Raw genomic sequence first — 27,691 nt, forward strand, 5'->3', positions numbered from 1 at the left:
TGTTTCTGTAAAACATATTTATTGAAAAAATACACAAATACAAATGGCAGTGATTTAAATCTAATCTTGCGGTTACGATCTTTGTATAACTGCGATTGCAAGCCGCCATTTAAGCATGGAATTGAACGAAGAAAATGATTTATCGCAAATACTTAAACTTTATACAAAATACTTTCTGATTGTAATATGAACAAACAGAGATCAAAAATATATTTTATATTTAAATAAAAAAAACCTCTTATGGCTGCCAAATAAATCACAAAACTACTTGCAAAAAAGGAATGTAATTAACAGACTTAATCTTTACTTAAAAAAATTTACAAACCTAACTTACTTAATTTAAATACTTGCTTAATAAACGAAAATGTCATTTAAGACTTCCTGGTTCAAATTAATAGTATTTGTAGTTAAATTAAAAAAATTCATCAAAGAATAAATAATATTTCATTTAGTTAGCTAACCAGAATCTTCTTGTATCTTTGAGCTTAAAAATACTTACACACCTAAATCATAAACTAAGTAATTTCTTAATGTCTACATGAATTATTTGCACTCATTAGTGGAGCACATCGACCCTAGTTTGATTATGTGCTTAAAGGCTGTGCTAATAAAAAGCGGATGATGTCGACATGTTCTACTCAATAAATCAAGCTTTATAACTAATACGAAATCACATTATCATTAATAGGTATATTCTTTACCAACCAGTGAATTGTGAAAGATCAGAACAACTGTTATTGTTTCTAAATAAGTCACATCTGATAGAACAGTCTATATGAGCTGAAACACACGTCATTTTATAGTGTTTTCACAGCCACCAGTGTAAGCTAACCTACTCTTGAACTTATTAAATTCATTATTTTTCATTTACTATGAAAAAATTTTGATTTTGATAAAGTTATATATCTAGTCGATTCGTTTCGCGATGTGGACGGCTCTTAAGCTCTAGAAATTGATCATTGCAATTGGAATGCTGCAATAAATAAAGCGACAGAACACTATGAACTACTTAAGTTAAATAGTTACGCCCTATGATCAATGCTAGAAAAAAAGTGGGGAAAAATATATAATGTCCTACAAAAATGGTTGGTTTTGCTAAAATTCTGGGTTTGTAAGGTATTGTAAGGACTTGCCTATTAGGACGACTTGTAAATTAAGTGAACGTTTTTCAATATGTATTGCATATAGGGTTAATACAAGAAATGAAGATGATCAGAACAAATACATATACATCCAGTAGAATGTAATTTACTTTATTAGGACATTTGCCAGAATCGGGAAAATATGAGTTGTATGTAATTTTTTCTATCGCCTGCCATTTGTGTCAAAACCATAATTAATTACATGAAAGATATGTTTCGCTAATGAATAGAATTTATAACGTGAATATTTCAAATAAACTATCTTCAGGAAACGATTTTCTATCACATTCCCCAATCATTACATCCATTGCATTAACCCGTTGCATCTACCTCTAAACCCTGTAGAAATTTTCAGCACTTCAACTGAAAATTAATTGTATTGCTCCCTAGCATATTCAAATATTGTCTCCACAATCGTAGTCACTAATAAAAATATGCACATACCCTCTATTAGCCAACAAGATCTGGAAAAATATATTTTTGCTATATGTTTAAGGATATTCGTAGCACCAAGTATTCTTTTGTCGAAGGACGTTTGATTAGTGTTTGTTTACAAAACAAAATGGAATTTACATGAAACAGTCTTTTTAATTTTGTTCTCTAAAGGCTTCTTGCGGCTTTAGTTTTAATGGGAATGTTAAGTGACGGAACTAACTGATATAATCCCAATCAAGGGTACTCTAGTTCCGTGTACACTAGAGAGAATTGCAAAAATATGGCTTATTTATGGAATTTTTCACGCGATACTTTCAATTCACATTTAATTTGGCACTAATGGTGCATCCTCAGTCATCCTACAACTAGGAATGCATGTATATACAAAAAAAAAGACGACTGCCGCTAGCTCCACCCAAGAATCTTTGGTCAGATGCAGTAAATTAAGTACAAAACTTTTTTAGGGATTTAAATCTAGCACCAGGCTTCATCACCGCCGTTTTGGGTGTCATCGTCGCTTCCATCATAGTCGTACATATCCGCCAACTTACTGAACCTTTTTCCAAAACTAGACAAATAATTGAAATCCAAGTCCCCATCGTCAGTGCACGATCCCAATGATGAAAGAGATCCGGTGCTATTGCCATCTCCCTCATAGGCGTAATGTCTCACATCATCGTATGGTAAATTCTCAGGATCTTTATCGCAGTTATCCTTTTTGTTATCTAGGAACACGCTGATATCTGGCTCAACGGAATTAATATCAGGTTCTTTTCGTTGAAGAGGTTCTTTGGTCGTCGGTGGGAAAACAGATAAGTTGTAATGAGCGTCCGATTCGCCGCCACCTTCGTCTTCATAGTTGATGATGTTTTCAGTAGTATCATCAATGTCTTTTTCATTTAAGTTATCGTGTTGACGCCTGTGAACTACCACTGCCAACAGCAATACTGGAACAAAGAATTTATTCATAAATTAGACACATTTTGGCTTTGTACAGAGAGAAGTGTGTAAGACACACAAAATGAATTTCAATAATTTATTTATAAAATATGTACAGTAAAATACTTACAGAATAGTACTGCAATGCATACAAGTATGGCCACTAGGAAATTCGAATCGATACCGAAACTGACAGCTTGTTGCAATGCGTAACTGCAATCCGGGAAGGCTTCATAGGAATCCGAAGGTTGGCCTAGATTGTATAAGTGGTGATTAAAGGTGAAATTCCTAATACAGCCTTGGAACGGCGTGTTCATTGGAGCCAGTGTATTCCAAAGCAACTTGGCATCCTCCTCTGAGAATTTTTTGCTTAATCCGCCCATTTGCAAAGGACCGTTAATGCGAAGTAGGCTTGCAGGCATCGTTTGTACTTGTAGACAGTTGCTTTTACAATCGTCGATTTCCATTTCTACGTTCTAAAGAACAACAAATAGATTTTTCTCTTAAGATGCCATTAGGTAACTTACAGTGCCAACAGGGCTGTATGAGAGACTAATTCTAATTTTGTGAGGTGCTCCGTCGTTCAGACTTTTAGGACCTCGGTTGTTGTCCCTCGAAGATACTTCTATTTGACCAATGGCATTGTATATTTTGAGCTTAGGGATTCCGTCTAGGAGTTCCAGGGATATAAAATCTGAGAAAAAAATTACTTAAAATTTATATAATGCTACAAATAGTGAGAAGTATGTACCCTTTGAAAGTTGCGCATGGCGGTAGGTCATGGGCCCCGCATAGAAAATCAAACCATTATCATCCTGCGTAGTCACAGTCAATGTAATCTCAGTGGAATTACAAGACTCCAATCCTGGATACATTGCCCATCCTCTGCCAGTAAATGCGATTGATAAAGATTCGCAATAGGGCCCTTCGTACCCCGCTGGACATGAACAAACTTGATCCTGCATTGAACCGCCATTTAAGCAAGTATGTGGGACTGGTTCCAGACAAAGGCAAGTAGCTTCAACTAAAGATCTGACCCCAACGAATGACGTCTTATTTGTGTATACAGCTGCAGGTTCATCATTGTTGATCTTGAGGTTATTTGAGCAGGAATTGCCTTCACCACATGCGTTTTCGTTAAGACACTCGTTTATGTTGACCATTATGAACTTAACACCCAGTTCTTCTTCCAACTGGAAGATTGAAGTGTTAGTAGGTTTTTGTTTTATTTTAAGTAATTTACCTTTTCCTGATTATCAGTAATTTTGTTGTTAAGCTTCTCTGGTGCGTAGTACGGCGATCCATGAGCTGAGAACCTAACGTCGATTAATGAGCTATTGCTAGGGGTTGTCAAAACTGTGAATACGTCAACGTTTGCTGAAGAAGTATTGACGATTTCGGCTACTCTATCTCGTAAAATATCTTTCCTGCTTATTCCGTTCTACAACAAAGACATACAGGTTAATTGCAAACAGGTGGGGATAAAACACTCCAGGACAAGTTAGGAAGGACTAAATTAGACGGAATTATACTGACTTCTTATTGTAATAATTTTATAAAATTTAAGTTTAACTCGTGATCTTATGGTGTAATTTACATTGAGTCTTCTAATATAAATCTTCTTTTTCCCGAGAAAAATATTCATAAAAAAAAAAATTTAGATATCAGTTTTTAAAATCCATTGATCAAGAATTAAGAAAATATTTTAATTATTATCAAAATGCAGTAAAATCCCATTATTATCTGAAAGTTAATTTCGAAACTTAACTCTACCCATAACTTTTTTTCATTACAAAAAAATTACTTAAACATGAATGCCAGAGATAGTTTTAAAAAAATTTATATTTTTTCTGATTTCAGAACACAGAATTAGTTCTCAATTTTCGAATTTTCAAAACTCTCTTATTGAAACTATAAACCCTTCTTATTTTTTAAAAACTTACCTCTTCTTCCACAAATTCCTCAATAGTAGCCCCATCTATCCTAATTGATCCAGACTTAACAACAGCCTCTTCCGGAATATCTTTCACGGTGACAGTTACGTTAGCAGATACTGTATGTAGCGGAATTTCGGGAAGGTGCTCTTCTTTCACGTTCAAACGCAGCAAATATGTGCCTTCCGAAATGCCGCTAGACATAATTATCATGCCCCTGTCCTCCTCTGATAAACGGAAAAAGTCGAAATTATCCAGTTGAACAAATAATTTATCCAGCAAGTCCCAGTCGTCAGGATCATCCACATATACTCTGCCGATAGGAATGTTAGTATTCCAATACTCATATTTATAAACGAAAATTTGACTAGACCCATCCTTGGCTGCATTATCATTCCGGTCGCCTATTATAACTCGTAAAATGCTGACTTTGCTTTGAGGTGGAATACCGCTATCCGTTACCAAAATTGGAATGTCGTAATACTTCTTCTCTTCCCTATCAAACATGACTAAAGCCAAAAGAGTAGAGTGTCTGATACTGAATTTGGTTCTTATTTCTTCTGAGGCTTCGGAGGCTAATTGGAAAGTGAAAGGAGGTCCATTTGCAGGTCCGTCATAGTCATCGGCACTCAAGTCAGTGATTTCGTTAAAAATAGTTGGTTCTTGGTTTTCATACCAAACGACTTCGGTTACATTCAAAAATGGGGCGTTATCGTTGATGTCGTCTAGATTGATGATTATTTCAGAGTATCCACTAACGGAGTTCGGGCCCCCATCGTTGTCGTACGCGTATATAAATGCTTGACGAAAGGGGCTACCAAACGGCCTATCCCGATCTAACTTTTTTGTTAAACTAACGCATCCTGTGCTTGAAACTTTCAGAAAATCTACCTCCACTGCATACAAAATATGCTGATTGGCAGATCGATCTTTTATATCTGGATCATACGCATCAACGTTTATTATACAACCGGCCGGAATTGTCTCTTCTTCGATAGTGATGTTTTTGTCATGTGGAGCAAACACTGGGATTTCGTCATTAACGTTGGCAATAAAAATCTGCACTAACGCAAAATCTTCATAAATCCCATCAAAGGCTCTTACTCTCAGGCGGTATTGTTCAACTTTTTCGAAATCTAGCTGTTTATTTACTTTGATTCTTCCAGTTGTGTTCTCAATAACAAAAGCATCATCAATATTTCCTTCTACAATACTATATATAATCAAAGAAGCGCTGTCTTTGTCTTCTGCCTTAACTTCACCGACATTATTTCCAATATTAGAGTCTTCAAGAACATCTGTACAATTATACACAGAATAAGTAAACTTTGGAGCATTGTCATTACGATCTTCTATTGCAATCTGGAAGATTTGCACAGCCTCATTTGGTTCTCCGGTATTTTTTAAGGCACTAGGGGAATTATCGAAGGCACGAACTTTAAGGTTATAAACAGTCACCAGCTCTCTATCAAATCTCTGTCTTGACTTAATTATTCCAGATTGCTGGTCAATGGAGAATTGTTCGACGTGCGACAAAAGTTCATAGTTTACTATATTATTCTCCGCAGTCCCATCTTTATCAATGGCTCTAACTACCATGGCTTGAGCACCAACTTCGTCATTCTCAACAACGCTGCCTTGGATAAATTCGATGAAATTGGGCAATTCGTCGTTTACATCCAAAATTCTTATAGGGATGTCTACAGAAGTATCCATCAAGTCTTTATTTCTAATACGAATACTTAAAGTATAATCTGTAACAGTCTCGTAATCCAGGGGACGAGCCAACAGGACTTGTGCAGTATATGTGTTTTCCTTTGATGGTTGTAAAATGAAAGTTTGATCTTTATTTGTTTGCAATGTTTTGCCTTTAATTAGTTCGAAAGCCAAGTCTTCTTCCTCAATATTAGATCTAGAAAAATCAATCTCGTTAATGGTAAAATTATCTCTATTTTAAATGACGCACCTGATTTTTTTTTTTAATTAATTTCAATGGGTTCTAATTTTTATACCGGATCACCGATTTTATATCATATTAAAGGTAAGAAAAAAATGTGTGTTTGATCCTTGAAGAATAACGAAAGGAACACAAAAAGTCCCTATAACATCTTTGTCACTTTAACTATAATTGATAATAACAAGTATAAAAAATACTTAGAACTGCAGTTGGAACTTAATTTAAAAAAATTTGGTGCGCCATTTTTTTGCTTAGAACTTACTTGGCAACAATTGTAACTAGAGGTTCGGTAAAATTCCTGAAATTTTCGCTTAATTGCAGGACCGAGTCTGGGATTTTCTCAAGCACTTGAGGAGCCTTCTTGTCCGAACCAACAACTTCAATTTCGATGGGTGCTTCTGTGGCTTTCGGCTCATCCCCATTGTCGCGTACAAATACCTGACTAGTGAATTTAAACCCAATTTTCTAAAAATTTGGCATATAGTTTAACAAATACTGAAAATCCAAAATTCTAAATTACCCCCGCTAAAGTTTCTTGAAGATACACCACCCCAGTGTCTGCATCAATGCGAAAAGTGTTGGTAAATTCTATACTGCCCTCTCGAAATGAATATGTGACTCTAGAGTTGTTGCCATCATCTATGTCATAAGCAAAAATTCTCATAACCTCACTGTTCACTTTAAGATCTTCAGCTACGTTGGCATAGTAGCTTTGCTGATCAAGCTGAGGTATGTTGTCATTGATGTCAGTAATCGTAACTTTGAATGTGCAAATATCTGACAAGGGCGGCCTGCCATTATCAGTAGCTTGTACAGTGACGTACATTTCCTTTTGTCTAAAGGGCTCATCACGATCAAAAGGAGTGTTAGTTCGTACTTGTCCAGTGGAATTGTCGATGATAAAGTAGTCTTTTCCCCCATCACGTTTTACTATTTTATATGTTACAGTACCACCAGCATTTGGAGGATCATCATCATTGGCTTTAACCTAGATAAATCAAACTTTGAATTAAGTTTAATTGATTTTGAGTTAGAAAAGCGCTTACCTCAATAACGTAAGTTCGAGCATCTTGTTCCTCCTGCACTTGAGCTCTATTATAAGACTCACAATCAGTAAACATGGGCTTCTTGTTACTGTCAGTAGTAATTTTTTGAGTCCTAGTTCGTACCGGCAAAGAGGTTGGCGCAATATCGAAGGCATTATTTGTATGTGCAATAATGTTATCACTATCATCTGCAAAGAAAAAAAAAATAATTAAAACTAGTTTTATTCGCGGTTGTGCCAAAAGGACCACCAAGAAAGGTGGTTAAGGTTACTACTGACTCAGGTACCAGGAATCTTGCCATAAAGCCATGATAAAGTGCGGTTTGGGGGCATCATCGTGAAACATTGTATGCATTAGCCGACCGATGAAGTATGGTTCTCAGAAATGGTACCCAAGACCCGAACAAAAAATAAATGAAAAATATGACAATCGTTCAAGGAGTAAAACGGAAAATTGCAACAGCAAATATCTTTAGTTAAACTTTGCAGAAGTAAATTAGTGTGGGCAGGAATGCTGTTTGTACATAATACATGAACTAAATTTTATTTTAAAATAACAAGTGATCATCTAAAAAAACACGCAGTAGGGAGCGAACTGTATACGTAGGGCTTTGATGAAGCCATTTGCTATTTAGCATGAAAAACTGACAACAGATTAACACATGAATTTTTTTAAAACTATCTCTGATATTTCACTCTTTCTTATTTTAGCCTATGAACAGAATTTATTGAATATTAGCGAGGTTGAATAGATAATGTCAAATTCTATCTTAAATATATCTCAGCTTCATTACGGGCCTGTGCTTAACAAGAAAAAATGCCTGGAAAATGCTTATAAACCAGTTTAAATTGGAGACACACTTAAGCGTCCATTAAACTGCCTGTTAAGACACAGTTATCTAGTTTTAATGAGCATTTTTATGTTATTTTTACCCTGAGCCATTTAACAAGAATACAAACGCAACAGATCAATTTATGACAATTCTGAGAAATTTGTCTTCTTAAGTCAAAGAGGAAATAATTCACATGTAAAATTTCAATTACAGCATGCGTTAGTATATTAGCATAGTCAACTTCTATATTTCACGTAGCTTTGTCATTATTTGACTTTAGTTTAATTTCGTATTTCTGCTAACAATCTAATCTGCGATAAGATATAATATTTCTGGGAAGCGTCATATAATTGCACAAATACAGTAGAACTCTGCTATAACAAACTTTTAAGGGATTTGACCTGTCGTTTATTATACGCGAGAATTCGTTATAGGTGACTGAGGAAAAATGCTGGTCGATTCAAAATGTTTATTTTAACCAAATACCAAATTGTATAATTTTTCATTGTAGTAAATATGTATATATTAAATGAGAAAAAAAACAACAAAAATCTTAAATAAAATCTAAGTTTAGGTAGAAAAGAAGTTCGTAATTTGACTCCGCACCTTATAGTATTTCAATATCTCTTGAATTATTTTGTTTTGCAAAAAATCTATCTCATTTAACATTTTTATTTTCTGGAAAAGTCATCTGTACATAATTTGTTACGATCTTTAAAGCAGAAAAGGACTCTTGAGCTGTGGGGATTTAAATTTCATCATTCCTGTCAACGTCCTCATCACTCGAACCATTTTCGTATTGATCATTGACAATTGTTTGAACGATATCAATATCATTGTTTTCAATTGCTTTTAACAATATTATTGTTGAATAATTTTAGGTTTTTTTTGTTACATGTCAAACAACCAACAAGTGTCAAGTACATTTTTCCACATTTTATTCAAATTTTAAAGCTTATCATTGCTTTTCGGTTACCAACTTTGACATTTTTTTTTTTGAAAAAACTATTAGGTTTTCAACCCCTGTTATAAGGAACTCTTTTGTTCAAAATTATGTTCTTAATCACTGGTTAAATTTACGAAAGTTATTTCACTAATGTATATACAGTGGATTCCGTCTATAACGTACATAGGATATAACGTACTTCCGGTTATTAAGTACGTATTTTATTGGTCCCACCGAAATACTCTTGATTTTTTGCCGGTTATAACGTATCATGTATAATATTAACTCCGTTTATAGCGTCCTTTATTTTGTTGCCAACTCCGGGTGTAAAGTATAGTTGTACGTTATAGCCGGATGGTGGTCCGGTGGTTTCCCTAAGACGGCGGAAATTTTGCAATACTCAATCGTACGGAACAGATATGGGTAAAAGCGGTAGTTTTAGTCTGATGCTTTTATATTAGTGAATGCTTGGTACTTTTTTGTTTTGCTCAAAATGGCAGACAAACGTAAGTCTATAACTGTTAAAGAGAAGTTAGACATTATTAAAAGTATTGAGAGTGGCATTTGGAAATCAGAAATCGCCAAACGAAAAAGTCTGGCAAAAACAACGGTTTCTACAATTTGGAGCAATCGACAAAAAATTAAGCTAGACAGCGAAAAAAAATCCCAGAAGATTAAAAAAATTAGAAATCCTGTACGTCAAAATGTAGATCAAGCTCTTCTTCGATGGTTTGAAATTCGAAGATCCGAAAATACTGCAATAGGTCCAGTTATAAAAGCAAAAGCCAAAGATTTGTCCAGGGGATTACAAGGTGACGATTTTAAGTATTCTACAGGGTGGCTCGAACGTTTTAAAACTCGACACAACATACATTTTGGTAAAGTTTCTGGTGAAGCAGGAGATGTTGACAGACAAGTTATCCTAAAGTGGTTAGATGATAAGTGGCCTGGAATATCGAAAAATTATAGCAAGTGAAAATATTTTTAATGGGGACGAGAGTGGGTTATTTTACAGGATGATTCCAGATCCTACCCTTAAATTTAGGGGAGAAAAATGTGTGGGAGGGAAACAATCAAAGTTGAGGTACACCGTTTGGGTTTGCGCAAACATGACGGGTAGTGAAAAATGTAAACTTCTTGTTATCGGTAAATATGAACGGCCAATGTGCATGAAAAATGTAAAAAGTCTGCCAGTAATTTATAAATCAAACACTCGAGCATAGATGACTTCAGTGATTTTTGAAAACTATTTAAAAGTTTGGGATAAAAATTTACGACGACAAAATAGAGAAATATTGCTGCAGGTTGACAATTGTGCAGCTCACTCAAAAACTCTACATCTAACAAATATCAGATTAGAGTTTTGGCCTCCAAATTATACCTCCGTAGTACAACCAATGGATCAAGGCATAATTAAATGTCTTAAAGCATATTATCGTAGATCCTTTATGTGCCGTCTGATCAAATCATTAGATAATAAAGAGCCCTTCAACATAACCATCCTGGACTCGATAAAGTTAATCGACCAATCTTGTAATGAAGTTACGCCAACAACTATTGCAAACTGCTTTCGATGTGCAGGTCTTGTAAAATCGACTGAGAAGTTTGATTGAGATGATGAGTTGCCCCTGGCTCAGTGGTTCGAAAAGTACAAAAATACTGATATGGACTGTAATGGCTGGGATGTTCCCCTTAATAACTGGCTGCGCCTTAACTATCAATATCTAACAAGTGCTGAAACATATCTTGCTGAGTATGACGGTTTTTCGACAGTTGATGATAATGTAATAGCAATGGAAACCTTAACGGAGGATGATATTACTGCTGAAGTTTTAGGCACATTAAATGATTATCAAAATTCTGATAATGAAAACGACGATGCTCAACAGGATGGAGAAAAACCAACGAGTCATTCTGAGGCACCGTGTGCTATTAAAAGTGTTATACATTTTTTAGAAACTACTAATAATTTATCTGATGATATTCTTTAAGCGGCCCTAAAAGTTGAAAGGCATATTGAAAAGTAATCGGTAAACAAAAATAACACGTTTTTTAACAGAAACAGAATAAATACAGTACAGTTTAATGGTATTCTATTTCTATGTTGTTACAATGTTTCTGTTAAAATTCATTATCCATTTTTTTAATACATACATATGTATGTACATATACTATACACATGCATAGATATGTACTATGTATATACGCATTAGCATTTTTTTGTATTCATGTACGTATGTATTACATTCAAAATTTAAGTGTACCTAAATTACTATGTGTTAATAGATTTGTTCAGACTTTTAGATGAATAAAGGCGTATGTGCGTAACATACGCAATATGTAAGAAATATGAATTTTTTTAATGTATTTTTTATAGCGTACCTCCGGTTATAGAGTATCCTATTTTTGCTCCCTAGAGAGTATTTTATAAACGGAATCTACTGTATATATACATATACAAGGTGGGGCACCAAGAGTGCCTCGGATGATTACGCCCTTATTAATAATTTTGATGGAAAATTGTTTTTAGAGGTGTATGTAGGACCTTACAAGGTACATTTTAAAAATATTTTCATTTATACAAGGTATGTAAAAAAAGATACACTTCAAACATATGTTTTTTAATGGAATAATTTTACAGGGTGTACGAAAGAAATGACTCAAAAACTATGCAATTTTACTATAGGTAATTAAATGTCAACATAAGTTTTTTTCGACGCAATTTCATAACACATCAAAATAATAGTAGGGTTCCGTTTAAAATTTTTAAGTTTTGACTATTTTTTGATGCCCAACTTGGCTCTATTTTTGTGAACACCCTATAGAAAATATTAGGCAAAGCTTGACAGCATACTAAAATATGAACATTCTACAGAATTGTAACAAAAAAGAGTTACAAAATACTTTACCGTTTGTTAACAATTTGTAATTCTACAAACATCTGCACTTGTCTCTTTTAGCACTCAAATGCATATATCTTGAAAACTATTAATCCTAAGATAGCCAACATATTAATAAAATTATATTGAAATTGAACGTAAAATCCAAAAATGCAATAATATATAAAGTGTTCCATTTTAAATAAGCAACCATTACCTTTCGGTACAACCGGAAATGTGCCGTCATTGAAAACATTTTAAATAAGGTCGCCTCAATACTCTTACCAAACTAGTAAATTGTCATAACTTTGCTATTCATAGTTTTCTCAAAACGTCTAATGGCGGTTTCCGGTAGGACACTCTGTATATTTCAGTCGATTTATACACTGAGTTCCAAAAAAAATGGCTCACCCGATTTTTTTGTCAAATTCGAAACTTTACAACTCTTAAAGCAGTTATCCGAATTCAATAATTTTTTTGATGCTTTATAGCCTAGCTTGTTGGCTATTAATGTAAATGAAAGAAATGGATTTTGTTTCTTTATTCATGGAAATTAATGGAAAAACCTAAATTCATGTTCTTTATCATTTTTTTAAATCATTCTGTGGATGACTGCGGCACTTGTGTTAAAAATTTTTAAACGTTGTTGGAAAGTGCCCTTCTTAACAAACATTTTGATTTTAAGTTCATTGTTTTATCTTTAAAATTGTCTAAATCACAGCATTTTTACTGGAACCATTATTTTTCTTCTTTCCTAAACATTATCAAAGGCAAAGTATTGTGAATACAAAAGGCAGTAGTTTAATTAACATGTTTACTATAAAATTGTGTTGTGAACAAGGCAAAATCACCAAATTAAATAAACTCAGTAGCGGGTATTACCACCTCTAGTAGCTCTTAGAGATTCTAATCTTCTTGGCATACTGGAAATTAAATTTCGTATGACTTGGTCAGGTATGATATTCCACTCTTCAACTAATGCATCACGCATTTCTTCTAGAGTTGCTGGAGGCCTATCACGGGAACGCACCCTGCGTCCTAATTCATCCCATAGATGTTCTATTGGGTTCATATCTGGACTTTGCGCAGGCCATTGCAATGTGTTTATACCAGCAGCTTCTACGAAGTTTCTAACGATTCCTGCTACATGTGGTCTGGCATTATCGTGCATTAGGATAAAGTTAGGATCAACTAACTCAGCATACGGTTGCACATACTGTTCTAAAATGTCATCAATGTAGATTTGTGCTGTCATTAATTGCCTAGGAGGAAAAACATGAAGCGGTGTACGTTCATCGAAATTCCACCCCAGACCATGACTGAGCCTCCATTAAAATTCTGGTGCTCCATAAACAACTCTTGGTTGAATCTTTCTCCCAATCTTCGCCACACTCGCTTCCGGCCATCTACCATATTGAGACAAAACCTTGATTCATCCGTGAATAAGACACAGGACCATTCTGGAATGTTCCATTGTCCATAGGTTGCAACAAAGTTTCTTCGCGCTGTGCGGTGCTCTCGAGATAATTTAGGATCTTTGGCAGGCCTTCTTGTTTTAAAATTTATTTCCTGCAGTCGTCTACAAACAGTTTGTTTGCTAACTGTGGTCCCTCGAATTTGTCGGAGGTTTTGTTGCGCCTCTACTGCGGTGCTAAATCGATTACGTAAAACCTGTAACCTCACAAAGCGATCGTCTCTACGAGTTGTTTTTCGGGGGCGACCAGAGCCCGCTCTTCGAGCTGCGTTTCCAGTTTCTTCATATTTTTGAAGAGTTCTACGCGCTGTGGTAAAAGAAACTCCTACTGCACGAGCAGCATATCGTTTACTACGACCATCATTCACTAAAGTAACCAATTTCACCGTTTGTTCAGGTGTAATAGGCATTTTTTTTATTTCAATCGCAAAATTACTTTTTGTGGCAATAACGACACCACCACAATGTTTATCAAACGTCAAATATGGAGGCAATTGTTTTTTCACAGCCTACTTGAATTCAGCAATGTATTGGTAAGAGTGGATTCTTTGCTAAATGCAAGATTCCAATAAGAATGCTGTCATTTCGACAATTTTAAAGATAAGACAATGAACTTAAAACCGAAATGTTTGTTAAGAAGGACACTTTCCAACAACGTTTAAAGATTTTTAACACAAGTGCCGCAGTCATCCGTAGAGTGATGTAAAAAAATGATAAAGAACATGAATCTAGATTTTTCCATTAATTTCCACGAATATAGAAACAAAATCCATTTCTTCCATTTACATTAATAGCCAATAGGCTAGGCTACAAAGCATCAAAAAAATTATTGAATTCGGATAACTGGTTTAAAAGTTATAAAGCTTCGAGTTTGACAAAAAAATAGGGTGAGCCACTTTTTTTGGAACTCAGTGTATTATAACCCTTATTTTATTTCGTTCAACAATGAACAATGATGCTGCTATGAACGAGCTTCGAGGCAATTTGCTCACAGTAGCATCTTCGGACAATTCGTTATAACTGAGCTCAAAGTTCCAAAAAATAACAAATATGGTATGCTATAACCGAATATTCGTTATAGCCGAGTTCTACCGTAACTTCTTTACCTGTCTACATTAAATAGGTTAATTTAATCGAAAAGTGAAAATACCTGGAAAACGGTAAAATACGTAACAATATTAGAAACTTCCTTTTCCAACGAAAACCCGTTTTATCGGTCTCCAAGCAACTTAAAATAAGGATCATTAATCAAGTGTAAAATATGTGCAATAAAATTCCACATACATATTCCGCACCAGATTTCTAGTAAAGAAATTGAATTCACATACTTGAAGAAATGCCCATTTCATTTTTGATAAAAGTGTAGCAATATTTACAGATGAAGTATCCAATATCAAAAGTTTATTCTGATTACGTTGAATATCGAAAAATAAACTGATCTAATTCTTTCTCCTCAAATATTAAATTAAAATATGTTAACATCAGAGAGCAGATATTTTAAATGTTTAAAAAATATCCAGTTTTAAATGTGCAACATTGCTATGAGCAAAGTCATACAAGTATTAAATGAATATTTTTCTGTTTATAATGTTTAATGCGGATTATTTGTCAATGTTGCTTTGTGTTCTCATTTGAATTTTCAGATCCACATGGAAGGTTTCTAATTTCGGGACAGCCTGTATAATGAATGTATCTGTATGAACATGAAATAGTTAGCTGTATTAGCCTTCTATATGTACTTAGTAGCATTTCAGTAGCACCATTCCAGGAAAAAAAGATTAATTGGCACAATATAATCAATATTCCCCGCAAGCGACGAATCACGCTTACGCCATGAACGTTTTATTGCTAGTAATGGTATTTTGTCATAGTTCTACCTACTTTTTGCCGTACAACAGTATTTATGCAAGTTTGGCAATGTTTAATTGTTAATATACGATATAAAACACAATTGTTGTTTCCTGCTGTCGAAAAGTATGACTAAAATCCTGATAACCAGTACAAATGACTGTATGAGTGTTCTTTTAGTCATCTCAGACTACACACAAATCTTCATGCTAGTGAGACCACGTACCATATTGTTCCTATTAAATGAAATTCTTTTTCCCAGGAAACTATTGTATTTAAATTGCTTTTGAACACTTTCAGCTCCTATTTAGTAATTTAGTCCTCAACTGGTGAAAAACGGTTTAAAAATTATAATGATAGTATGTTAACCCAAATGTATGTCAACATCACAAGACCATTGAATGTCTCGCCAGAAAAAAAAGTCTCTTTTCATTAATTTAACGCTTATGTCTCAAAAAATTCAATGAGTCACCGATTTAAATCACCACTTACGAATCGCATTATATTCCATTAACGAATAAACGAATTTCTAAAAGTTTGTAATAAGACGGCATCTACTCGAGGTCAAGCACCACCAAGCAATATCAATTTTAGATATTTGTTTCCCATTTGATAAAATACCAATTTGGTTTACGGGCGTGTGTTTTGAGTACAATGTTCAACCGCACATTTTACTTCAACCTAAACAGTCTTTTCGATAGAACTCCAAAAACCTTAAATCTATCTGCAGGCATTCAAATGTGTTAAAACAACATTGTTTGCACTATCACAGAAAGCACATTCCGAACTTTGCCCATTGTATCAATTAAACTGTTTATACGAGACTCTTAATTACTCTTACATAAGGAGCGCATTGTGCCTTGCACTTCCACAGAAAATTGCGGATTCTAATATACTCACATATTTTAGAAAAGGAAATTATTATTTATTTTTCTACAATGTAATCATTTCATGTTACTATTAAGGTGAATCATGAAAATTTTAAATGGAAACGGAAGTAGGTGCATTGTCGCATAACGATAAGAAGGATACACATGACATTTTAAAATCATTATAGGTAGGTAAACCTTAATAGGTGAATAGTTGATGATTAACCACCTATTCTTGACAACATTTTACACGTCCTTGAAGCTATTTACACTTCAAGTCTATTTTCTTTTTCACGCCTCTAAGAGATCTTTAAAATTCCTGTCTTAATGACTTTACGACCTTTTGGTGGTGGTGCTATCTGAGGTGTTATACGGGGGCTTTATACACTTTTTAGAATTGGCCAGCGTGACTCAAACTCTTACAAGAAACTGAAATGTGATAGCTCAGGAGACACCCTTTCAATTCTTATTGATTACTAACTTATAGGGTTTCTCATAAGAGTAATCAAATACCCTAAAAAAGGTAATAAAGGATTGTTGAAATGTTGAAAACGTGATGGCTAAAATGTGGCAGTTTGCTAGCACTAAAGATTTTCTAATCCACAAAAAATAGTAGAAGATTTAGCTAAATAGATAACCCCTGCTGTATACTACGAGGTCCTTCGAATCAACATAACAATACATTAGACTTACAATGTTTAAATGTTTGTAAGTCGTGGTTCCGTTCCATAACTCAATACTGTTGTTTCATATTACCATTGACAAAAAATAATAAACAAAATGGTATTTGAAAGGTAAACATCCACATACGATTAAAACAACATACATGCATCCAATGGCACTTAACAAGGCTATGTATGTATGGATCAGACATATTGATAGTGTTATAAGTTGCAGCATAAAACAAAGCTATTCAAAACAAGGAAAGTTTCTCAAGTCCAAGACGGTCAAGGTTTGCTCCTTTCAATTCAAATTTTATACAATTTAGATTCAGATATAATATCCCGCCTAGAAGGCATAAGGTCGTTAGTGAAGTAAGGTTTCTTGTTGCTTATTTTACATTCAAGGAATTAAATCTTCCTCCTTTTAAAATGAATTCCATAAAAATCGCTAACTATTTGCTTTATACCAGAGATATACAAACAAATTGGAGTCATTTAATATCTATGACAATTATGCAAATACTACATATATAAGTTGATGAAAATTCCAAAACAGCTTTTGTATTACATGAATACGGCTTTGGTCTAACCTCGATGAACGTCTTAGTAACTGTGATATATGGCATCATTCCAAACAGACACCTTTTGCCTGTTATCTCCACTATAAACCAATAGAAAAAGGGCGTAGAAGATTTAAGCAGCATGAGGACTTAAATGCGAATAAACCTCATTTTTTTGCGATTCCCCTTCCTCGTGAGGCTCTAACTCGTTGCAATGTAAATAACTCTTATTGACATAATCATCCTCCAAACACAAATACGATGTTGTATTTAAATAAGGATAAAAAATCCGAAAGTGATTTTTAAATAAAAATCTTTAGGCCCGAATTCGAGTATATATTGACCTTCGAGTGGATTAAAGTTAAATTATATAAGTATTTTGCAGTACAGTAAGCTCCACACCTAAATGGTTTGTTTAAGAATAAAAATAACACAGTGATTGGTCCCTGCCTGTTGATTTATTTCATGGGTTCCTGTGAAAAGATTTTAAAAGGTATGTTCATGAGCTGTTACCATTTGAATAATAATAGAAGTGCGGGTAGAAGAATATTAATAAGATATTCCGGCAATGAAACGTCTATGGATTTGATACGTGTAATTATGCCGACGGTAGTAGTTAGTACCTCGTTATGTAGAGCTTATTTTGTACAATACAAGAATCCGTGTGAAGAATATATTACTGTGAGCTGGCGCCCTAAATAAAAATAATTTTTAAAACAGTACTAAATAAAAAGCTTTCTCCTAATATGATATGGTTCAAGGGTACAAATAAAGGATCAGTAGTGAGTTTTATTGATAACAGTTTTCATTTTTTACAGAAAGATCAACACTCGTTAAATTCTAGCTTTTATTCCAGCTTAAGTGGGATAAAAATAAATATACTACGTGACAAAGAAAGGTAAACACCCATTAAAAACCATTTTATTTTGATAATTTTTTGCATGTTGACTTATCTTAAAAAAAGAAAGAAATGATCAAAATTTCAAGTTTATCTGTTAATTTTTTTTTTAGTTTCCATGGGTCGTTCCTTAAAAAAATAAAATTGTGTTTAAACATTTTTGTTCACATTTGCATCGCAACTTTTGTGAAGTGTGTTGCAATCGGTCATAATTTTTGCTCATTATGCCTAGAGTGCATAGAATTGAACAGATCCGTCAGCTTAGTGACTTTGAGAGGGGGCGGATTGTTGGGTTGCGCGAAGCAGGTCTGTCGGTCAGAGAAGTGTCTAGAAGAACTAACAGATCCTTAGGAACCATAGTGCGGTGTTACCAGGCGTGGACTCAGGAAGGCCGTGGGCACAGAGCTAGAGGCACTGGGCGACTCAGAGGAACCACAGAGCGCGAAGATCGTCGATTGCGACTTTTGGCTCTTAGAGACCGATTTAGCAACAGTCGAGCTATTGCAAATCAGTGGTTTGAAGAACATGGAAATAGGGTTGGTATGCGTATAGTATATCGCCGAATACGAAGTTTTGGCCTTTTGTCCTATCGTCCGCATTGGGTGCTGCCTCTCACTCGCGAACATCGATCTAACCGCTTACAATGGTGTAGAAAGAGGATTCAGTGGGACCAAGAATGGACTCAGGTGATCTTTAGTGATGAATCCCGCTTCTGTCTGGGGATGAACGACGGTCGGACAAGGGTGAGAAGGCGACGGGGTGAAAAGTGAGATCCACAATTTGACAGAGAGCGTCATGTCCACCGTACTGTAGGCGTTATCGCATATGGTAGCAGGTCACCCCTAGTTTTCATTAGAGGCAACATGACTGCCCAACGCTATATCCAAGAAGTGTTGGAGCCATATGTGATTCCATATTTTCGAACTATCCCGAACGCTATTTTCCAGCAAGACAATGCTAGACCTCATGTTGCTAGGCAAACAATAACGTTCATGGATCAACATCAAATCAACCGTTTACCCTGGCCACCTCGATCGCCGGATCTGTCTCCTATTGAACATGTCTGGGACATGATTGGCCGCAGACTGTTGAATTTACAGCACCCTCCACAGACTTTAGCAGCCCTTACTCATGAAGTTCAGATTGCCTGGAATGAGATACCCCAAGAAGACATTGACAATCTTATTAGATCCGAGCCCAGGCGTATCAATGAGTGTATAAGGAACCGTGGATGCTCAACACACTATTGAAAAAAAAATGAAGTTCTTCCTCTGATCTTGCTGAAAATGTAATCATTGAATAAGTATGTAGTACTGAACACATACAAAAAAAATTATCAAAATAAAATTATCTTTAATGGGTGTTTACCTTTCTTTGTCACGCAGTATAGATAATTTTAGTACTCGTATTTAAGAAAATATGTACTTTTAGAAACTAAATGTCAAGAATTGCATCTTTGTTCGATTGTGGAGCAGTCACTAGTGCTGATTCATAAAACATGTCCTCTCCTAGCTCAACGTGGCTTAGTGTTAATATTTCAACATATTCTGCTTTGTGCGGTTGTCGAAGTATTGCCCAAGCCGCTTGGGTATTTTAGCATATATCCGTTATGCAAGCTCGGGTCCTGTAGTAATGGGCATTGAGGTAGGAAACAACCTGAATGGAAATGATCTCATATCCTCATTTAGTAGAATTGAGATTCTTCATTAGAGGACCCTTTTTTAGTTCTAAAATCAAACCTATTTGACAAACAAATTTGGGTCCCTTCAATAAATTGTACTAAAAATGCTGTGGAAGGCAACAAATTTTCGACCATTTCATTACTTACTTAAATCTGGGTCCACAAATTGCCCCAATAAAATGTTAATTAAGCCCTATTAAAGTCAAGATTTTCTTTAATAAACTCATGACAAATTGGAATGAATAATCGCTACGTACAGTGAAGAGGATATTGTATTTATATGTTTATTAAAGTAAATTATATAAGAAACATATTTAGAATCTTTAATATCTACTAATTCAGCCTCACAAAAACCATTAAAAACATGTTTTAGAACTTCTCGTCGGATAATTGAACTAGTTCAGGCAATTTCAGGTTACTTAAATGAAAATATTGAAATAAAAATTCTGCCCATCCCAAGACTCATCTTTGATCTTATGATAATCCTTGATAAAAGTATTTTGCACATCTATTTATTTAATATCAGTTAGAACAGTTAGGAAATTCAAAAGTATGCCCCTTTTAAACAGTAAATCATTTTTCATATTTTCAAGATCAAATAATTTTTTTTACCAGGTCAACAATCTGTAGTTCTAGGTCTGCATATAAAAAGTGACGCTATCCAACACACACTATTCAAAGAAAGCTTGAGAAAAGATAAAGCCTGGGAACTTTAGTTAAGAATCAATTGTAATAACCAACCTCAGCGTAAAATTTATATTTATGAATTCTTACTTTGCTTGTTTTAAGGTGCGCTTTTTTATCATCAATAAGTTTTTCATTTCAATGAAATAACTATTGAAACAATAATGTCTGATCAATAAATATACATCTCTTAAAAAGCTCAGCTTGGTAAATCCTTGCAAAGAAGATCTTAATTAACTAGGTAGGTATGTAGTTATCAAGGAAACCATAGGTTGAGTCCAACGTCTGTTATGTAGAACAATAAATTTCCCAAAGTAAGGATTATACATTATAATTATCAATTATATATAAATAACTTATGATAAACGACATGGCAGCATTGATTAGTAAGCTCGACACCCAGATAACAAAAAAATGACATATTATCTGTACTATAGACAAAATTTTGGTTATATGTGAGATAGGGATTATAAGTTAATAGATTGCAATACTTAGTTGTTACGTTACAAATTTGTATTGCTACCCAACACAAATTCGATACCAACAAAGTTTGATTTCTCAAAAAAACTCTTTTGCATTTTATATATAAAAAAAAGAAAATTTTGTGCTTTTTCCAAATTTCAAACAATTATAGTAAATATAACATGAGATATTACATGTATTATTCACTGTGTCAAATGCCACCCAATAGATACCTCAGAAATATTTACGAAAAATATTTTGGAGAAGTATGATATTGTAAGTATAAGAAGGGTTTTCTCAAGAATTTTCGAGGAATTATTAGTGACCATTAAAATAGGGATTTTTTGTCAAAATTTAGAAATATGGAATATTCAACTTATCACATATGTATGTAATTATATTCCCCAAAAAACTAGAAGTGGTTTCCAATTAAACACATTAGGGGCAGGAAAACCATACTATTGGAAGCTTCTTAGCATTTGACATTCCACCCAATTTCATAAACTAATAGGATAACTCTTCAAAATAATTGAAAGTTTTTTGTTGTGTTAATTGCTGAAATACTACAAATCAGAACATACTAAGAGGTATGTTGTGATTCAGCCCCAGTCATGTTGTCATGTTAATGACATCATAACTGGGGCTAAGGTTGATGAATAAAAGAGTGACAAGGATGACTGACATTCTATTTTATAATTTTTACTTCAAAACTCTAAAAGTAGGGAATTGAATGCAGGAACAGTAAATTAAAGTCAAATAAAAATTTTGTTATTCTTTTGCCGCACTAATTTTGATATTTTAGTATTCATTTTTTTTCCATATACTGATTTTATTACAGGGTAATTCAAATATATACCATTTTGACAACTTATTTTTCTTCTTAAATGGCACACCTTGAATATTACTGTGCCTATATTTAAATTCTTTATATTACCTATGCCACATGGATATTAAAAAGCACATTGTTATTAACATTTATTTGGTGTTATTATCATAAAATAATAACTTCATTTTTAATTATGTTTTTATTAATGTTTATGCATAAAATTATTTGTTCTCAGATAAATCCTATTATCAGTTTAATTATGTCAGTTTGACACAATCAGGACAACCTGTATCACAAATTATAGGGTAACTCAAGAAATACTTTCTTTAGGTTACATACCTAGTTAGCAGAATAGTTATAAAAGAACCATTTCCTCTTTTAAGCTTAACTGCCAGTGTAATTATAAATTCAAATGAGAGCAACAAGTGAAATTTCATGCTTCACTTAGTGGGAAAAATGTAAAGGACCTCTGTTAGGGCAATTTTAACTCATTCAGCTTAAAGCGTAATTCAAAAGGCGTTCTTTTAAATGAAGAGAAGCTACTGGCTCCTGAGGTACCCAAGAACCACATAACAGTACTCTTGGTACATGCAGATTCTGTAACCTAAGTAGTTAAATGGATATAAACTTACCTCCATAAGAAATAAGTTGAGCTTGAACGGCTGCTAGCAGTAGCATGTATGTCAATAATAAATATCCCATATGCTTCATTTTTCATCTAATTTGTGTAAACTTGTTGCAAATAAATTAGAAATACAGGTACTCCTCAGCCATTAGTGTTTACATCTTTAACTTAATTATTTGCGTATTTGGTCAATTTTTTAAAACCCACTTGATGTCCATATCACAATAACGCATTATCCCGCAAATTTGTTATATTTTTAAGGAAATATTCACTTTAAATTAGCGTTTACAACTAACACTAAACTCGGAAGGCACAAAGAACTGAAGTAAATGGTAATGAAGTACCTTTTCTTCTCACTAGACGAATGCACAGTACCAACACAAAACTACCAACATTCCACAGCAAAAATACAAACTCCTAGGACAATATTTTCTTATTTGTAATCTGCAAATTGAAATTTTAGAACGTAAAAGAGATTTGATATAACCGGCAGTACCGTAATAGAGTGTATTAATTTAAAATCAAACTCTACAACAAATTCGGTACTACGTTGGCCTGTTTAACTATCCCACGAATCAACCACACTACTACACCAAGACTGGGAGTGGTATCACTGAGCACGCGCAAAAATCAAGTGACAGTTGTGGGTATTGCACTAAGCGATATTGCTATTGCACTCTGTATAATGAAAAATGATGTTTTTCCTTTTTATTTTCATGAAAGTATATTTTACTCTTAACTCGTGATGATTCACTTTTAGATGATTCAGGTATGACCATGATGGCAAAGAAAACTTACATTCTATGATTTTTTTCTTACTCACTTTAAAAGAATCATGAAATCATTCATTAATTAATGACTAAGTTCGGGATAAATCTAGTAGAGGGTTAAGAACAAGCACTCTCGTTCATATAAGACTTGCAGTAAATAGTTGGAGTGAAAGCTAATGATATATAATCTATGGATGATAACTACTCAAAAATCACGGATTTGATGCCACTCCAGAATATAGCTTCAAAGCAATATCCAGAGCTATAAATCATTATTTAAGTTGGTCGAAATGACTAGCTTTAAAATTTAACTCTAAATTATTATTTAATTTATCTGCATATCTATTTTAAAATTCCCGGTCATAATCATCAGCCCCCTATGGAGTCAATCCCGTAACTGTCGCAGGAAATTCATAACATCAAAAAGAGAAGAGTCTTTCCGGTTGTATTAAGAATTCTCACTAATAGATGACGCCTCATGAAATACGACACGTCTTCAATTTGTGATCTGCTTTATCAACAAAACAAAATGGAGAGTTTACTTTGGTAGAACGGTAGAACTTGTCAGTAATCAGTAAACGTAACAAATATCTTTTTGTAGCCTGTAGTACCTATCTAGAAGCGCGCTGTAGTACAGAACACTTTACGGATTAGTCCCATTTGTGTTGACAAAGAGTTCCGGATCGCGAAGTGATCAATTATTCAGTTACGTGCGGTTGTTTTCCTATAGGTTTAGGACGACTGGTCATTCCCAAGAAAATTAGTGCTGTAACTTAACAAAAATATGAAGAGAACACTATCGAAGAACTGGATACTATTAAATAGTTCGTAGTGGTCAATTAGCATAAAAATTCTACAATACAAATAAACATTTCGTCTTGGGATGGTCTCAGGTTATATTATAGATTGAAGTGATAGCCACAGGAAATTTAAAGGTAACTAGATAGTCCATACCTTTATAGTAGGGCATTTAATTTGTGAGCTCGTTTTTTAGTACTTCCTATGGTTTGAAATGTCAATTTGTTAAGGATAAACCCTGTATGATGTGAAAGTTCTGCACTTAAAGTGATGACAAGCCAAAATTCCTCATTTACTCAGGTATGTCCATGAAACTTTTTAAAGCCTCATTTAATGACAAATCAAGTCAACTTCCATGCAATTTTGTTGTTAATTAATTAACTTATCAGTGAATTAATTTCATTACTTTTGATAGCTGTCAAAAGATATTTTAGCACATATATGTATTAGATCATTTTGGCTGATAAGTGATATGCATTTTTGAACTATCAGAAGCCTATCAGTAGACTAGACGGATGAAATCTCCTCATAATATAAGTAGGAAATAAGTAAAATGGACTCAAGGCGTGATTGTCCTAGTCAGCTTCTAAATGAATTATTCTACAGGACTGCCCCATATTGAGTATCAAAAATTTAATTGATTGTCGAAATTGCCATATTGAATAAAAACTCTTATATGATATTTTTCTAAAGTACAAGTGTAGATCAACCGATCTTAAATTTTATGCCTAGTTTTTTTTAATTTAAAACCTAGTAAGCGCCAATTTGGAGCAAACATTTCTTTTAAGAGGATAAACAACAACAATCAGTAGAAGCTTATCAAACCTGCATTTAACTGATTTAGCTTAAACATATTAATTTCTTACACATTTTAGCATTTGTAATATTATCTACATTACAACTCCATTATGCTGAAATAGGAAAATACCATAACAATACACAAATCCCATAGCGTTTTTTAGAAGAAAAAAAGGGATGTTCATCGTGACATTTGTGCCTGGCCACTAATTTTGGCGCCCCACCATAATTATTGAAGTGAAAGTGAAACCACAATAAACTTATAATTTTTAAAACTTTCTTTATATATCTTCACTTGACCTTCGATATCAACCCAAATCAGATGGTTTATAATCATTGACCTCAAAAATTGTTTAAAGGAACTCTTGATTAATTGAACGAGAATCTAAATAGTAGGATAATAAGTAGCAACAGATCAAAGCCCCTGTTTGTTTATTGTATGGTAAAATTATAGATGCGTTTTATTTACATTATCCGCTAATTAGCAGTATGAACATTAGGTTTAAATAGTGCAGCCTACTTAAAAGTAATTGTATGAGAGTATTGTGGACAAAATGCGCTTTGTTTGCTGTAAGGTTAATCAGAAACTGTTTCACAGACTGAATTATTTTCACAGTTACATTTCACATCAAATGCCTAAGTTATACAAGTTTAAAAATGTTTGACCGTAATTTCCGCACATTTTTGTCAACTAACGCCATTAAATAGAAGGTTGTATAACCAACATCGCTGTGATGCACGATCTCATTTCTTTATTTAATAAATTCAAGGTCCGCATAAATTGTTTAATAGTATGGGCTTTAAAATGCCAATTCATAGGCATAGGAAATAGTACATTATGTCGTTTATTCCATTTTGTAATAATTGCTCAATTTTTTAGTTAATAACGTAGTTGAGTATATTGTAAATCGGAATGTGCTGGCGTAAATTCGCAAAATGTAAATAAGCATCGTGGTCCTTCGCCGTAAAATGACTCTCTCATTTATATGGTTTGACAATTTATAATCATTTAAAGATCCCTCAAAAAATATCTCTAATACCATTTAAATGGAAAATATTATAGTCCCCATATCCTATAAATTATTTATATTTTCTACTTGCATTTTTATGGAATGAAAATGTGTACCAGTATTACTAACACCACTAGTGGCAGATAAATATGCAAAATCTACCCTCACGGATACGGAGATTAAGTGTATTGATAAGTATTTAATCATCTAAATTGTTTATCTTTATAAATAACCATACAGAGTAATATTTATGAAACTTGAATAACAAATTTTTAAAATTAACACTTCCTATATCTTCTGTTGGTGATTGCAGAGATACCAACCATACATTTTCGACCAGTACCGACAACCTGATGGTCAATGGGAGACCTCATCCACCACCAGCCCCCCCACAGTTCCTGCACGGGGTATAAAACGAAGTACCCCTAGTGAAGTTACCCGTCCATATGAGGAGTCATCTTGGGTACGTTATCAACAGTAATGTTTTCTTCTTGATGAATGTAGGAAAATGAAAATCAGTCACTTTCCCTTTTTTAAACAAGCTGCTTAACCAACTGCAAGAGCATGTTTACAAGAAATGTTGTAATCATGTTGTTAGGGTACTCTTAGTATATCGCAATTAATATTTTTATTCAGCTGCATAAATTTCGCGCTTTAGTAAACATCGAGCGATTTTTTCCTCTCTTATTATATAGTCAGCCGATAGTTCATGGTCAGTGCTAATGCACGTGTATATCCCATCAAAAATTGCAGATGCGTCACTTGTTTGATTTGCGACTCAATTCAACATTTGAAATGTTACTGGTTGCTAATTGATTATATCTCTAGTTAGTAATTTTATAATCTAAAATTGACATTCAAAAATATGTTATAGGTAATGTATACACGTCCTATCGCGAATTTTTCATGTCACTATAGCTTTCGCAACTTGAATGATTTTATTATGACTATTCTTATCAAAAAGAAAGCCTTATCATAAAATTCTAATTTCATGTCTTTTATATTTTACGACTAATTGGATCACCAATTAATTCACGTTTACTTGCCTCATTTCTCAGGGATATTACTTCATAAGAATGTGTATGGTTACTGCAATTGTTCCGTATCAAAGTTAACATGGTTTGAAATGCACTCTTCGTGGTTCGACACGACCTGAGGTCTTGATATTATGTGTAGTTGTGGGTGTTTTACGCAGAGAAGTAGTTTTAATCGAAATTCCAGCCATTGCTTCGTGAGCATCTACTATATGCATATTCGCGTTCCTTGCCGCTATTTCAGAAGCCAATATAGTAGCAAATTCATGAAAGAAACAAATTGCGATATACTCGGTTAATTTATTCCGCTATACGTCCGACAGTATATTTATACTTGGAGTAGCTCGGCCAATTTGGTAACAACAATTAGTTAACTACGCCGCCTGAATGCAATAACTCATATGAGTCATAGGGCAGCGGAAAAAGTTGATTTTAGATGTATTTAACATTTGGTTTTTTCATAAAAAAGTGTTTTGTTGTCTCCTCTCTTGTTTCTTTTTAAAAGTGTATTGCGTTTTAATTAAAATTTCCACATGCCAGTTATTAACAGTTAAAAATAAATCGCAAGTGTGTCATGAATCA

The 27,691-nt window shown here is 33.9% G+C and overlaps 3 protein-coding genes across 4 annotated transcripts in view; 2 read left to right on the forward strand and 1 right to left on the reverse strand.

Moving 5' to 3' along the window:
* On the reverse strand, window positions 1–23,297 carry shg (shotgun). Its single transcript, XM_066402923.1, has 10 exons — window positions 22,707–23,297; window positions 7,454–7,641; window positions 6,928–7,395; window positions 6,670–6,872; window positions 4,460–6,362; window positions 3,760–3,957; window positions 3,268–3,709; window positions 3,044–3,210; window positions 2,647–2,992; window positions 1–2,524 (listed from the first exon to the last, which is right to left on the reverse strand). Exons 1-10 carry the CDS (start codon window positions 22,783–22,785, stop codon window positions 2,052–2,054), a joined length of 4,467 nt encoding a protein of 1,488 aa, XP_066259020.1. The 5' UTR covers window positions 22,786–23,297; the 3' UTR covers window positions 1–2,051.
* Window positions 1–27,691, forward strand: part of Csk (C-terminal Src kinase) — a 114,359-nt gene that overhangs the window by 82,286 nt on the left and 4,382 nt on the right. Inside the window, exons 1-3 of one of the 2 annotated variants that reach the window (XM_066402947.1) lie at window positions 24,000–24,404; window positions 24,464–24,567; window positions 26,389–26,538. In XM_066402947.1, coding sequence (XP_066259044.1) covers window positions 24,538–24,567; window positions 26,389–26,538 — 180 coding nt within the window. In that variant the 5' untranslated portion in view covers window positions 24,000–24,404; window positions 24,464–24,537. Of the gene's footprint in view, window positions 1–23,999; window positions 24,405–24,461; window positions 24,568–26,388; window positions 26,539–27,691 lie in introns of those variants that run through there. The other variant, XM_066402948.1, reaches the window with a different exon arrangement.
* The window catches only part of LOC136417311 (mid1-interacting protein 1-like), a 223,246-nt gene that overhangs the window by 73,856 nt on the left and 121,699 nt on the right, over window positions 1–27,691 (forward strand). The gene's annotated exons all lie outside the window — the stretch shown is intronic.

The sequence above is a fragment of the Euwallacea similis genome, chromosome 27 (genome assembly GCF_039881205.1).
Source record: "Euwallacea similis isolate ESF13 chromosome 27, ESF131.1, whole genome shotgun sequence".
Classification (NCBI taxonomy): domain Eukaryota; kingdom Metazoa; phylum Arthropoda; class Insecta; order Coleoptera; family Curculionidae; genus Euwallacea; species Euwallacea similis.

What these genes read in the sequence shown, in the direction of transcription:
- shg (XM_066402923.1), bottom strand. Translation starts at nt 22,785, where the DNA reads ATGAAGCATATGGGATATTTATTATTGACATACATGCTACTGCTAGCA. An exon ending in AGGAATTTGTGGAAGAAGAG is followed by an intron (nt 3,958 to 4,459) that starts GTAAGTTTTTAA and finishes TCTTTGTTGTAG; the next exon opens with AACGGAATAAGCAGGAAAGA. An exon ending in CATACAGCCCTGTTGGCACT is followed by an intron (nt 2,993 to 3,043) that starts GTAAGTTACCTA and finishes GTTGTTCTTTAG; the next exon opens with AACGTAGAAATGGAAATCGA.